We start from the raw sequence: 15489 nt of genomic DNA, 5'->3' as shown, positions 1-15489 counted from the left end.
AGATAAGTATTTCTTCTCTGGGCCATCTGTAGCAAACTTAGCACCAGCCCAGTGGGAGGAAAAGCTGTCCCCAGACCAGTCTGAAGCAGCTGAGGAGGGGACTGCTCTTTTCCTTAAACCCACCCTTGGCAGGTACACAGCAGCCACCAAGAACAGATGGGTGCTGCCAAGCTGGATTTTACTTAGAATAGTGCAGTGTGGGATAGTGTGCAGTAAGGTAAACATGATGTGCTGCAAAAGTGGGATGGATTTCCCCATGGAAACATTTTTTCATTGGTTGGGGAGTGTCAAGGAGTCACCCCACCCACTGGCTAGGTAATCCTACAAAAGCCCACCACATCCACTTCTCATCAGAACACTTTCTGGACTTCACAGAAGAACAAATGCGGATGAGACCTGCTATCTGTGACCTGTGGAAATATATGAAGGGCTGGACCTGCTTCCACTTGTCCCTGGGACCCATAAGTGGACTCCAAGGGTCAGATGGCAGACTACCTGCGTGACCATAGGGACACAAGCTGCAAATGGTTGTCTTTTTTGTGGTGGTCCTTGCTGGAGTGGGTCCACGCCCTTAAGTGCTGTCCCTATGGTCCTGGGTGCCTTAGAAATGGCCAAGAGGAGCTACTCCAAAGAGCCTGAAAAGTTGGGACTTAAAACCTTTGGATTATCAAGATCTCCGGAGAGTTAGCTGGACCTCAAGGCAAGGGTTTCAGATTTCGAGAAGACTTGATTGGATGCAGCTTCAGTATTGACAAGCTGGGGGATTTTGAGCTCAATAAAAAAAACTAAGACTGAAAGTCAAAAACTTGGCCAACCGAAGGTGTGACAAATATCCGCCGAAATACATGACTTTGCCAGGTGCAAAACTGAAGTTTTTCCACTCTCAGCATATCCTGCCATAGCCAATGGCTTCAGCAGGTTCTTGTCCAATTGCTATGTGGCTTTGAGAGGACTTCGTGGTATACAGCTTGCAGCCTTGCCCCACTGGAAAATTTTGATTAGTCAGATGCTTAGTTAGAAGGTAACATTTTTGCCCGAACAACCCCGCTGCAGGTATCTGATCCATGCTCATTGTTTTTGGCCTGAAATCGCACCCAGGTCTTGGTCAACCGCGACCAGTGACTTCTGATTGGTGCTTTACTTTTTCTTGGCACTTTTTGCCCTAAAACGTTAACAATTCTTATCACCTGGTCCCCTTATTGGATTTTAGTTGTTTTGGTGTCATTTTTCGTATTGAACATTTAGCTACTTTTTTTAATTGGCTGTGGAATTTGTATTGTTTGTTGAATTTTTAATTGTTTTGGTAATGATGAATACTTTGAACACTTTTCCTTATATTCAGCTGGTCTGTTTTGTGCGATAGCTTCCAGGGGGTCGAGCCCAGGGTTATTCATTTGACTTCTGGTTGGATCTATTATGATTTTGGATTCATTGCCTAGGAAGGACTCATATGCTCCCCAACTACTAACCAATTCTCTTTCAAGGGGCTATGGGATAAAACATGTATACATTAAGACATGTGTAATGTACACAGTTACAATTTACAGGTGCCTTTGTATTCACAAATCTATCACTCCCACACATACTTAGAATATACAAATGGTTGTTGCAAATGTTTGGCGTTCTTGTAAAAAGGTGAGTCCTGTATTGTTTGAATCCACTGTGTGCCTATTGCGTACAGTATAGATAGTACGTGTGCCTAGGATTAGGAACATTGCAGAACAGATTAAAATTGCCAAATAGGCTATTTTCCTCCACTGCAAGTATTTTTACAATAAATAACTCCCGTGGTCATACTAGCGACTGTGACATTTAAATCCTTTCATAAATTTTTCCTATATTGTTTGCAGTACTTGATACATGAAACATGAATGCATGAGTATATGTGCAGGATATGTGTGGGAAAAGTATTGCAAAATGTTACCCTCAAAGTCATGACTATGTGTTTACCTCATTTTGTGACTCATCCCCTGATATTATCCATACTGTGGTTACAATTCTTATCACAATTACATTTGTTATTGTGCATATTAGTTACGTACGATGTGCTGTGTAAAAAATTACGTTTTCTTGGTGTCACACTAATGCCTGGATATCTTTTGAGAATCAGTCCCAACCCCTTAAAGTTATTGAACGGTCAATACAATTGATCACATTAATTTGCCTAGGGATATACAAATCTTAACCATTGATGTTTCAATGGTATTTGACTAAAATATACTTTCAAAAGTACCTGTTGTGTTGATCATACTTTTTGGTGTAGCTCCAGTAGCAGCAAATATATTGGGCGTAGTGCCTGGTGTCAGCCCACCACCAGCACTGGCTGTTCCGATGGTGGTCACCGCTAGACTTCCAGGAGGGGGCTTCTTGACAGGCACCACAACACTCCTGTGGAAAGAAGTAAGCAATGTAAAAGAGGCATTAAAAAAAACTATGTAATTTGTCTGCTTGTGCCCTGTCCCATTTTAAGTCATTGGGACTTACTTAGAGTTTGTCAGGTGGAGTACTCCATCAAACATGGCAGATAGCCCGTCTACTGTATTACAAGTGCATTATAGTCTATGCACTTGCAATATGGCATATCCACCATCTTTTGAAGGAGTACCACATTCTAAATAAAGCCCTTTGGCTCTTCAAGGTACAAACTGTAATGTGGTAGCGTTTGTTAGATGACTGAATCCATCTATTTTTGCCTTTACAATACAACTTAAAAGTCAACTACTAAGCATATAATGTCTACACACAGGAGGAGGCTAAAAATAAACTCACAAAAACGCAGCACACCATATATGAACTTGGCAACAAATCGGGTAGGCTTCTGGCCCGGTTAGAAATGAAGGAGAGGGTGGTAGATGGGTGGCACAGATTCAATTAGGTGATGGAAAGATGACAGCTGCTCCCCAACGCATAACTGAGGCGCTGGCGGCGCATTACAAAACAGTATACACACCAACCGCCACTACTTCAAGGGAAGACAATCTAGCATTCCTCCATGACATACACATGCCCACGCTAAGGCCGGATGCAGTAGCAGCTCTGGAAGCAGATACATCATCAAAGGAACTCACACAAGCGATAGGGGCACTCCACACGGGGAAGGCGGTGGGGCCCAATGGTATTCCGGTGGAACTCTACAAGCACACAGCGCCTCAACTGGTCCCACATCTACTAGCCATGTACAAGGATACTTTAGAGAAGGGGATTCTCCCTAGAGATCAACGCCTGGCTAGCATAGTAGCTATACATAAGCTGGGCAAACCACCACATGAATGTATGTCCTACAGACCAATATCCTTGATAAATGCAGAAGCCAACATTTTAGCTAAGATACTGGCTACCAGACTGCAACCACACCTCTCCACTGTGATTCATCCGGACCTGTCCGGATTTATGCCCAACTGCAAAACTGCGCTCAATCTGAGGAGGCTACACAGTGTTATAGAACGTAGATCCACCATAGCAGAGGACGCAGTTATACACTCATTGGACGCGCGAATGGCGTTCGATTTGGTGGAATGGCGTTTTCTTTTTGCAGTCCTCAGCCACCTGGGGTTCGGACCCAAATTCTGTGCCTGGATCCAATTATTATATAATCAGCCGCTGGCTCAAGTGGTGGTTAACGGCCATATATCGGCTAACTTTCTATTAGGAAGGGGGACAAGACAAGGTTGCCCTTTATCACCACTTCTGTTCGCTATAGTGCTTGAGCCCCCTGGCGGCCTGGATAAGACAAGACCCAGTGATACGCGGTGGGCACCGGGATGGGAAGACAGGATCTCCTTGTATGCGGATGACATACTGTTATACTTAACGTCCCCGGCGCGCTCCATCAACTGCCTCTTAGATATATGCACGGCCTATGGTAAAGTCTCCGGATATACGATAAACTGGGCGAAGTCGCGTCTCTATATCCTACACGGCTCCTCCGCGGATGTACTCTTCAGGTGGCTGTGGAGGGCTTTACATATCTTGGGATATTTATAACACATGACCACACACACTTCACTGTTCAAAACCTGATGCAGCCTTTGATAAGATTTAAGGGTGACGTCAAGCACTGGCGTACACTGCCACTAACACTGTTGGGAAGGGCAGCCCTTTTCAAAATGGTTGCACTTCCTAGATTCCTTTATGCTCTGCAAACCACACCATTCCCGATCCCTGCAACATACTTCACAGCGATTAATGCGGAATTAACGACACTGCTCTAGGATGGGAAAACTCCCCGAATAGCTATGAACAAATTAACGAAGCTGGTATGATGGCGGCATTGCACTTCCTGACATAAAAATATATTATTGGGCATCACAGTTAGTTGCTATTAATCAGTGGCTCCATATACCCCAGGAAGACCCAGCGTACCGAATGGATAGGCACCTACTGGAGGATCCGGGGATTATGGGAGCACTATACAACAGAAAGAGGCGGTACACCCTCACAGGTCCAACAGCGCACACGGTGCAAGTCTGGTTCACGGCACAGAAAGCACTGGGATGGGAGGGAGTTATTACACAAGCCATGCCACTATGGGACACAACTGCGCAATACCAAAGGCTTTACCAAATGGGACCTGATAGGAATATCAAAAGTCAGTGACCTCTGGAAGAGGGGGGAGGTTGTTACCTTTGCTCATCTACAGGCCAACTACGTTTTAGCACAGACAGAAATATTCCGGTACATGCAGATTAGACACGCCCTCCAGTCTTTGATCCTGCCGTGAACACGACTGGAGGAATACTCGCCCTTAGAAGACCAGCTACTAACAGATCACCTTCACAAAAAGGCAATTTCACAAACTTACTGGAAAATTGTTAATAACCGTCCGGACCCCCTGGCATCATTGAAGACACGATGGGAAATAGATACCGGTGAAATAGATCAGGCAGACTGGAAGGAGGCACTGGCGTCCGCTAGGGAGGCAGCGATACCATCAAGGCTTAGATTGGTGAAATTAAAAATTCTGCACCGTACATATTACACTAGGACTCTACTACATACAATACACCGGGCAGACACGCCACTTCGTCTCAGACAGTGTGGAGAGCCAGGTACATTTTACCATACTCTCTGGCTTTGTCCAGAGATAGCGAGATATTGGAGAGCGGTGATGCGCACTCTCTCACAAGTTACGGAAGTTGCGATTCTCCCCGAGCCAAAACGCTGTCTTCTTAATATCTGGGAACCCATAGACTTAAACAACACAGCCCAAGACTGGGTAACAATGGGCATGACAATGGCAAAACGGAATATTGCGCAACGTTGGGGGTCCAGGCTCAACCCTACCCTAGGGCAATGGTGCAGAGATATGGACACAGCTATGGTGGCAGAGAAAGCAGTCGATGTTCACCGAGGATGCCCCAAAAAATGGACAAAGGTGTGGGGGAATTGGAACACCTATCGTGGAAATATATGCGAACCCCCCCCCCCCCCAAGAGACATCTGAGTCAGACAACAGTGAATGATCGCACCTTGAATTATGACACTATTATACGGTTGTAACTGGTCTCCCGTCCCAGTGCACGCAGTGACAAGATGTTGCTGTCTGTATGCTCCGAGACTACTATACCTACGATATTGTATCTATGATGTACACCATAATCTACTGATGTAACATAAGATTTTGTGATGGAATGCAAAATGTTAATAAAAATGTTCTACAAAAAAAAAAAACTACAAAGTCTTGCATTTCCTCACTAATGTTTTGTTTTGGCTTTGTTCTTATTAATGCTGGTGTAATTCTCTTCACGATGGTCTTAACATTTTACTGTATTCTATAGCTGTAGGACTCTTTGTAATTGACACTCTGTATAGAGGGTTTTATAAATGTATTATATATCAAAAAAATATAACCACACTGCACAGTTGAAATACTGACAATGTTTGATAACGTATTGGTGGTTCATTGGTAAAGGCATTATAATAAATAAACCTGAGTGCCGGAAAGAACCAGCAAACACTTGCTATATAGGTACAAATAACTACATTTGTTTAAAATGAAAAAAAGCATAAAAAGCATCCTTGCCAAGGGAAAAAAATGGCATGCACAGATCGGTAATGGGAAATGATTTTCATTGTTTCCATGTCAATACACCCAGCTATGATTCTATATCATTCAACAACTATGGATACTCCAAAATGGGTTACATAGCGAGTGCAGCTTAGAGTATAAACGAAGTGCAATGTTACTTTTAGAGTGATAGCGGCTTTTCATTAGGGCTAGTTTCGTTAACGTTTCTCAATATTTGAGCATGTATTCGCATAGATGAAAGCTATAAGAGTCAATAAAAAAAAATCTAGCTCCGTCTAAGGATCTGTGGCACGGCATCCTCTCTTACCCACCACTCACTGGTACATTCAACTTATTTTGACCCTTTGTCATCCACACAGGTTGTAAATTATTGTTCCAGTTTACCACTATTGCTCAGGGAATGACAATCTAGACCTGAGACTTCACTTCTGGAAGTGGCGTACCCTGAGAACCTTCTTCCAGAAGAGGGATCTCGCCGTGGAAAGCCTTGATGAGCTAGACAGAAACTAAATGTCATGCAAAACAGAAAGGAAGGAAGGAACCAGGATGTTGAGTTGGAAGTGCAGGTCAAAAGTAGACACAGAAAAGGGAAGGAAAGCTAACTCCTACTCCAAGAATGAAGAAGCTGAAGAGTAATTGCTGTGAGAAAAAGGCAACCCAGATGATACTGCTGGAAAACAACCATGGGGAAGAAACAGGAGATGAGTCTCCAGATGCCGCGACCACAAAGTCTGAAGCAAATACTACTACAGTGGTAGAGACATATCAGTAGCACAGAGAACCCCCCATTATAGCTGGGGGGCCCTTGGTGGTGAGGATTCCATTCTGTGTGCCTGGTGTCAAAACGCGTGCACTGCACAATGGAGCACCAGTCATTATAAGGAGGAGACAAACAATAAAGGTCATGTGAATTAAAATGCTGAAGACACTAATACTGGATAAGAGCTTTGTTGGCGTGGAGGTGTGGGTGACAATTCTTCTACTTGTTTATACCTCCTTGTCTTTTCTCTTCTACAGCCGCGATGGCTAAAATCTTGTTTTCACTTGATGACTTTTTATTTCATGATCAAAACGAGTGCAGAACGGTTTGCACCACTTTGTCTTTGTATATATTTCATATTTGTGCAACGCTCTCTATGCCCCATTGATTCCTATAGTGGAAGGCAGCCAATTTCCAAATCTAATAACGCACATTTATCCCCGGATAAATATTTAAATATATCTTCTAGATTTATATAGCGCGGCTTATCACCCGTGAGGGAATCCAGGGGCTGTCCATAGGCACGGGGAGATTAGGTGATTTGCCCAGAATCACAGGATGTTGATCTGCCGCCAACCTGGATCCCCAGCTTCCGGGTTGGCAGCTCTGGCCACTGTGCCACACCCTCTCCCTACACTCACTAACAAATGTAATAAACATTAAAATGCAAAACGTTTCATACTCCAAAAGAAGTAACAATGTTTTTGTCTTCAGTCAAAACAGAGATGAGATACTTAATATATCATTAAAAACAGTAATATGTGGTTGTCTTGAAAGCTAATTTGCCTCATCATGTCTGTCCTGGGCCAGTTAAAAACTTTCTTCCGACTTCCAGCTCTACCCCATACGCAGAAAGTGGAGACCACACCTACGGGGCAGTTTTATGGCCATATGAGTAGGTTTTTGATTTTTAGATTCGAATATAACAGGAGAAATAATAGAGAGGAAATGCTGTCTTCCAGTTTACCGACTCCAATGTTATTCCTTTTGGAAGCACTTGCACCACACGGTGTTATCGAGCTAAAGCCGAAAACACTAAACATTCTGCTTCAGTTCCAACAGTAGCACAGTTTACAAGTAATCTGTGTTTTAAGCACAGCTCGCGTTGATGTGCAAAAAGTAATGCACCACTACTGCCGTGAAATACGTTTTTTTTAAAGTAATAGCAGAAATCGTAATTAGCACACCTAAATCACATTTCACGTATATAAAGGTGTTATTTACCCCAGTGAAATCACGTCTCGAACCCATGAGGATATGGGCACCAATCAAGCACTTTTGATACCACATGGCAAAGATGCTAGGCACTGTAAACAGACTCAAGATAACGCTGACCGAACAGCCTGAAGAAAAGGCACAAGGCAGACTTCCTATGTCGCTTTAAATCCCGAGAACGCAAGCCTACCTATTCTGTGAATTCCTCCAGGCTCCTGGGAACGAGTTGAAAGGAGGCATAGCAGACAGGGAAATGTGGTATGAACAACCTCTCACTTTCCGAAGGGTGGACTTAATTAACTGATTTGCGATAAACACACCAGCACAGATATCCCAGTCTCTGTTGCAAGATGTCGTGACTGAAGCGGTAATAACAGGGTGCTGAGAACTTCCCTCTCAAGCTAGATGTGCAACTCTGGGACAGTCGTATAAACTTATAAAATCCCTAAAATGCCACTGGAGAGAGCTGCCAGGAGTAAGAAGGTGCAATTCAATTGATAGCAGACAGGGGTTTTCTGAGGGTGATAAGAATGAACAAAACCGATGAGCAAATGGCCCGAGAAAGTGAAACAGGATTACTCCTTGAACATTTGCCATAAATTCACAAAAACAAAACATCATGTTGACCTTTTCTACGGTAATTAAAGATACTTAAAGGGCTGCATTTTCATTCTAAGTCTTGGCATCTGAAAAGAGAGGCCTGGCACTGAATTTAGCAAAGGCGGCCATCCGCCAGTAGGTTCAGTGCTGGACTTCACTGAAGGAACGTTTTGGAATATGGGAACCCATTTCATTGACCCAGCCTTGTATGGTGGCTTAGAGGACTAATGCGTTTACTGTCGGGGCGCAAATCCCGGTGGGTCCACGCAGCCTTTCATCCTTCCAAGGTTGATGAAATTAGTACCATTGAGTTGGGAAACAAACTTCTGATATACAGTGCCAAGATGCCCACGGGTGAATGCGCGTTTTACAAAACAATATGTTATGTTATTTTGTGCTGTAGGTTTCCCCTTAAAAGGGAGTTGATTCCCACTTTTTGGAAATCTAGGCATGTCAAAGATTTCCACGTGTACTCCTGATATCCTGCACTTACTCATTGGACAATCTATTAGAACCTGCGTTTCAGAAATGTGCATTGGCACCTTAGACTTGGTTGTCTTTTCTCCCTACGCCAGTAATCTTTTTCCCTCCTACTGTTTCACATTAAATACAGCAGTGTATGAGTGTTGTTCTTACCTAACCTCCTGACCTGAATTTATTGGTCTAAGTGGCGATGAGCAAAGTGGATGTGAAAAAACAATGAGAAGTTATGCGCAGATCTAGAAAGTTATGATTTTATAGGTGTTCATTGTCCTGCCAATGGCCACCCCTCTGACAGGGTGTTAAATATCTGCAGATCCTCATTCAGTCAATCAGAATCTGTCAGTGTGAAAATAGGAGACATTAACTGTCCCGCTAAATGAATGAAGGTGTAAACAAATTATCGGTAATTGGGTTTACCAGATCTAAATGTCTTTTGTGAGCAAAATATTGCATACAATGGCCATAAAGAGCAGATTCATGCATATGCAAGCAATGCGACAAAAGGTTTCCATGTAGAAGAAGGAGCCCCGCAATGGCTATCTACTCCAACAAGTCACTTCTTTCATGGAACTGGACTTGGACTACATTACATTAACTTTGCAATAGTAGAACAAGTTAATTACCTTCGGTAAGACTCTTTCTGGTGGATACTTGACCAAATCACAGATCCCTCACCTTTTGAATAATCGGCAAGTGCTGGATCCGGAAGAGACGGAGTGGAGCCGCATATAAGCGCCACCTCTGTTCTCTGACGTCAGTTTCTTTTTTCAGTTTCATTCTTGGTGCCCCGGGACATGAACCAGAAAACCAATCAGAGATACCAGTGTGCAGATCATTAAGTTGGGAACTTTTTAGATGGAAAAAGAAACCATTCGCCAGAATGGGGAGGTGGGAAGGCAGTGACGAATCTGTGGTTTGATGGAATATCCACCAGAATGAGCATTACCGACGGTGAGTAAATTGTTCTTCTGATGGATACTTCTAACCACTGATTCCTCACCTTAAGAACAGACCCCAAAGCAGTATCTGCCTCTATGGAATGGGCTCAGACAAAATGGTCCAGCAGGACTGAATGAGTGAAATGCCCTTGCCATTAAACATGGCTGTGAAGGCATCAGTGCTTTGTGAATGTGTGCACCGATGTCCATGTTGTGGCCTAACAGATATCAAGAACAAGCACTCTGCATTCGAAAACAGTGGTAGCAACTTTGGTCCTGGTGGAATGAGCCCTTAGTCCAGCTGGAGTCTGCTTCTTGACCAATGCATAGTAGGTCTTTATACAGAGAACTATGCACCTTAACAATCTCCTTTTCTGCACGGCCTTTCCATTCTTTACCTTAGAAAACCCCACAAAAGCTGATAGGCCACCTGATTGTCTTTGCTGCAATCAATGTAAAAACTCAAGGCTTTCTTAGGGTTCAGCTGATGGATTTGGCCTTCCTCTTAGAGGAGTGAGGCGAAGCAAAAAATGTTGGGAAGTGATGGATTGTCCAATGTGAAAAGGAGTCAAGAATTTTGGCAAAAAGGCCACCCTACTTCTCAACACCAGATTATCTGGGAAAACTGTGGTGTAAGGCAGTTCCACCAAGAGAGCTTAGATCTCACCCATATGACAATCAAAGAAATCGAAACGAGGAAGACTGTATTTAGAGTCATAATATGTTGTAGTGAGCAGCTGGGCATCGGCTCTAAGGGATTACACAAGGAACATCACGACCATGTTTAGATCTAACTATAGCATCACAAACGGTTTCCAAGGAAACATGTGGGTTAAATGTTTTATCAACCTTAGAATAACAGGTGATTTAAATAAGGATGGCTGGTCTAGAAAAGACTAAAAAGGGCCGACAAACTGCTTTCAGCAAGGCCTTGCTGGGCCAAAGACAAAACTAAGAACAAAATATCCAACAGTTTGGCCTGCAGCGGATCTGTTGCAGGCACCACACTAGGCCACAAATGTACACAAAGGTTTTCGATATTTTTCTGAGAAAAAACTGATTAATCCCACAAGGAAAAAGGGGAACAGAGCTTCGGTTCCGCATTTGAAAGCACGGAAAGAAAGGAGCTAATGTCAGCATGCATGGTGGCGCTTGCATGCAGCTCTGCCCTATCAGTTCTGGAGTGGAACGTAGTCGCTGCAGAGCCACACAACTCCACATGGCGGCATGTGGGATCACTGAACTGAACGCTTCTGGATCCTATCTGGTTCCTGGGGATTATTTGAAAGGTGAGGAATCTGTGGCAAGTTGACACTAACCTATCCAAGTATAATATTTTCACTTTTCACTGGCTGTTCAATAGAAACGTTGGTGGAGAATTTATATTCAACAAGCGATTCATCATGAAAGAGTGGTGATGTGTCATCTCATTGGTAAACCATATTGAATTCCCTCATCTAGCACCTCCACCCAGGGATGGCCAACAATGTAAAATAATAAATCAAGATTTTTAATACACAGTGAATAGACCAGCAGTATATGATGGAAAGTTTCCGAATTGTGGCTCTTGGAAGAGCAGAACTTCCCCCTCATTTCTGAATGATCCACTCGAGTTGCCTTTCATGGCTGTCAGTTCTAAATGGCAAAACAATCATGTAATAAATTGCTAAATTAGGCACAGCTACTAAAAAGAACATACTTCTCAGCAAGTGCTTGTTTTTAAGTGCATCAATCATTTTTGCAACTCACAAAAGTTGAATTTGTTGTTGTAAAAACATCTACGCATACGAAGAACATTTTTATGTTTGAGTAAATCTACTTCTAGAGCTAGGGTGTAGGGGTTCCAGGGTGAAAATTCCCTGAATGTTTGTGCACACCTATAAAGGTACTTATTTGTAGGTATTCTCAAACACTTTTTTTAAACCCTCCCTACCCTCCAGATAAGGGAATTCTACTTACAGAAAAAAATAGCTAATAGGCAAAAAAGGTTACAAAGTGCATTTCCGCATTTCCACATTTCTGTTGGTGCAAAAATGGAATTCACAAACGATTTTCAAAGGCAATCCCGGGAAAGCTGCAGTTGTACTCTTGGAAACCTTTGTGAAGTCCCAAAACTTGAAAATCTGCATTCAGGTGAGGTAGTTTAACTGCAGGCGTCCTTCTATTTAAAAAATAATAATAATAATTGGGATTGTTTCAGTTAGGAAGCCAGCATACATTGGAAGAAGCCACGTAGATCAAAGTAATGATGTGGCCAGCTGGTTTAAACGACAGACTATATTAGTTTTAAGTGAGCGAGGCTATAAGTCTATTGTCTGTCATATACAAGGATTTGGTAAGCATGTGTTTAAGATGTTACAACTGTGTCTGTGGTCACTGCATTAGTTCCAATAGGCATTATTACCCAAGTAATGTTTTCTTTTGGATGCAGTCTCATAGAGACAATTATTTGTTCTTACCTTTCACATTTCGGTTTCACAATTGCCCTATGTCTTGTAGATGAGATGGTTTGCACGAATCAGAAACCCATCTAAGTTAATGGTGTCTCATTAACCTAGATGGGTTTCTGATTCGTGCAAACCATCTCATCTATGTTTATGCCCATAATTTGCCCATCGCTTATGGGATGATTGCATTAGTATTGAGAACATGCATCCCCAATCGGACTGTAGTCGGGGAGGAGTGAGTGGTTAAGATGGATACATTGCATCTATATGGCTGGAGTGAAGTTTACGCAAATAACCGTGGGTTCAAATGAGATTCACTTTGATTGTTTTGATAATTAAGCCAACCTCTTCCTTCCATTCACTGTGCATTTTCTACGCTCTGCTGAAGTTGTTTCAGTCATGGATGTGCGAGCAAGTCCTGAGGGTTGTCTCTTCTTAGAGGTCCTTGTTATAAGTGACAACTTGATACCAATTTTGTAGGAACAGGCGTTTCTACCAAAATCAGTATTATAAGACCAGTAAGTACTTCACGAGTGACACTGCAGCCAGATCCACTGGGTCAAATCTAATGAATTTTGGCTGTGGAAAAAGGTACAGAATTTGGAATATCTAGAAGAAATTGGTGCAGTTAAACAGATGTCCACATGTTTGTCCTCATTCCACAGGGGCAATAGTAGGATAATATGTAAGCTCCTGGTAGTACTCCATCCAGGAATAATTGGCACTCCTAATATCGGAAATATTGGTATTACTGAGGAACTTGCGAAGGAGGCCTTATTGTACTTAATACGTTGGTTTTAATATTTCAAGTAAAATCCCTACGTGGCTCATTGAAGAAAGTAGATGTGGACAGGTACGGCAATATCAGTGCAAAAGAGAAACGCACAGCACACAATTGAACTACCACTTGGAAAACACCCACCTAAAAAAAGTTAATTACCTTTTTCCAAATTTTTCTGATGCATTAGTTTTCGTACTACATATTCCCCATTATGTGAGATAGATCAAGGTGCATTCTGGTTCCAGAAACGTATCTATTTTAACATTTAATGTTTTGCCCATTTTTTTGTCTTAAGGCCAATTCCAAATACCATTTATGTAACTAGACCTACCAACTCCCATTGTACCTCCATGTATCACACAATAACGGCTCTGTTCACATGGTCTCCGTTGAACAGCCAACATAGTGGGATAGAAGGTGGTCTTCAAACACCTACACAGAGACGGTTTCCAATTCTCATTAGGAGGCACTGCACAGCTGATTTCTTCAGGGGTTCCGCAATGTCTCTGGGACATGCGCTTCAGCATCAGAAGCTTTGGAGGGCTTAGAAGCTCATTTATGTCCAGTCCTGCCTCCTCCGGTAGACCTCCATGACAAGCAATGCAACAATGGGATCAAAGCTCCGACCTCCTCTTGATCTGGATCCTTTTAAGGCATCAGTTTCTACTCTCTCATGCTGGAAATATTTTAAAGGTTGATAGGCATGACATAAATGAATAAAGTGTCTGTACATAAAGTTGGGTTGCTAAGTGCTAGATGTGAGATTCGTAACGCACTGTAGATGTTGGGCTCACACAAGAAGTCACCTGTGTTCAGGAACTTATTATTAGTACTTGTGGTGTGGGAGAACATCTTTGGGTAATAGGCGGTAGGAGCACAACAGGATTTTAGCAATCCAGTGTTATTCATTGCCTTATATGCAGATCTCGATTCTCAGTGAAGACATTATGTGAGCAGCACGGTGACAAGCAGGTTCCCCAACATCAGGCAGACTGACTGGGATATCATGGATGAAAACTGTGGTTTCCTGGCATATGGGCTCTGGACCCCAGGCACCTGCCTACTTGTGTTAGTATGCGTCATTTTGGCTAGCATATGCAAACTGCAGTGACTGGAAGTTCCTGGTTTTAAGTAGTGGACAGTCCAATAATACTTGTCCTTTGGTCCTCGTTCTAGAAGATTTTCAGCATGGTGCAAATAATTTTAATATAAATCTGGCATTCAGTAGAAGACACTGAAGGACCTTCTAGATGTTTGTATACGTTTCCATTTAGGGGATGCTCGATTTTGTAGGATTTGAAGTCTACTTACTAGTTTTCTGGGTAGTCCTTACCAGACCACAAATTAATTGTTTAACTGGGTCATAAAAACCTGTCTGCCTATTGTAGGGGAGATTAGACATTTTCTAACAACTGTTTTGCAGGCCATGCTACTGTCAACTGCTGGTAATTTCCCTTTTGCTTATTACGCACCCAGTCCTTTTGCCCATAGTATGGAGTGGCAATTATCAGCGGTGACCACACTCTGCAGTGGGCATCAAGTCCTGGAAGGCTTTGAGCAGTGGGCTATAAAGCATAATTAATCAACTATCAACTTTGCCTGAAATCATGAGGTTAGAGACTTTACAAGGTTATGTGTTTCCTGTTTAGATTTCATAAATTCATTTTGCATTTCCTTTTCTTCTCACATCAACTTCCGGCAATGAGTGTCTTCATTATAATGCCACTAAACAACAGTTCCTATTTTGGATTCACTAAAAAGTCTTTTTGACTTGTTCTAAAGAAGGTAAAAAGCAACAGTCTGTATGATGACCAGAAGAAGTGATCACAATCTCAAATGACATTAACTTCCAAATTATCTTTCAGATCTACTGACCTTTTCTCAGATTGGTATTCGTTTTCAGGATGCCAATGCCCGTATTTACCAAGTGACCTGCTATCTTTGGCCCTTGTCCTGCTCCTCAATTCCTGTTAAGCTGCTTCAGAAACAAACCAGTCTTAGATCAGGTTGCGTCACTCAAGCTCCCTCCCTTGAGAGCTCTAAAACAGCCAAATCCTACTGGGATTATTATAATCACATTAAAACCAAGTGTTTTCTCAATATAATTGGTGTACCTGGGCCATGCTCTAACTCTCTTAATGCAAGGAGCCTTTGGCTGCACACTGAATTTACAAAAGTCAGATTATCAAAAGACAACACAAAGTGTCTATAGAAGATAAACTCTTAGTATAATATGA

At 42.5% G+C, this 15489-nt stretch overlaps 1 protein-coding gene and 1 long non-coding RNA gene across 7 annotated transcripts in view; one reads left to right on the top strand and one right to left on the bottom strand.

The window, feature by feature from the left end:
- Nucleotides 1–15489, bottom strand: part of NBEA (neurobeachin) — a 1788010-nt gene that overhangs the window by 976991 nt on the left and 795530 nt on the right. For all 6 annotated transcript variants that reach the window (XM_085621699.1, XM_085621702.1, XM_085621701.1 and 3 more), the window contains one exon: nucleotides 2234–2388. In XM_085621699.1, the coding sequence (XP_085477825.1) occupies nucleotides 2234–2388 (155 nt within the window). The remainder of the gene's footprint in view (nucleotides 1–2233; nucleotides 2389–15489) is intronic.
- LOC146802134 (uncharacterized) overlaps nucleotides 1–15489 on the top strand; it is a 54277-nt gene that overhangs the window by 2213 nt on the left and 36575 nt on the right. The gene's annotated exons all lie outside the window — the stretch shown is intronic.

This window comes from Triturus cristatus, chromosome 8 (genome assembly GCF_964204655.1).
Source record: "Triturus cristatus chromosome 8, aTriCri1.1, whole genome shotgun sequence".
Taxonomy (NCBI): domain Eukaryota; kingdom Metazoa; phylum Chordata; class Amphibia; order Caudata; family Salamandridae; genus Triturus; species Triturus cristatus.
This window is presented reverse-complemented; position numbering and strand designations above follow the sequence as displayed.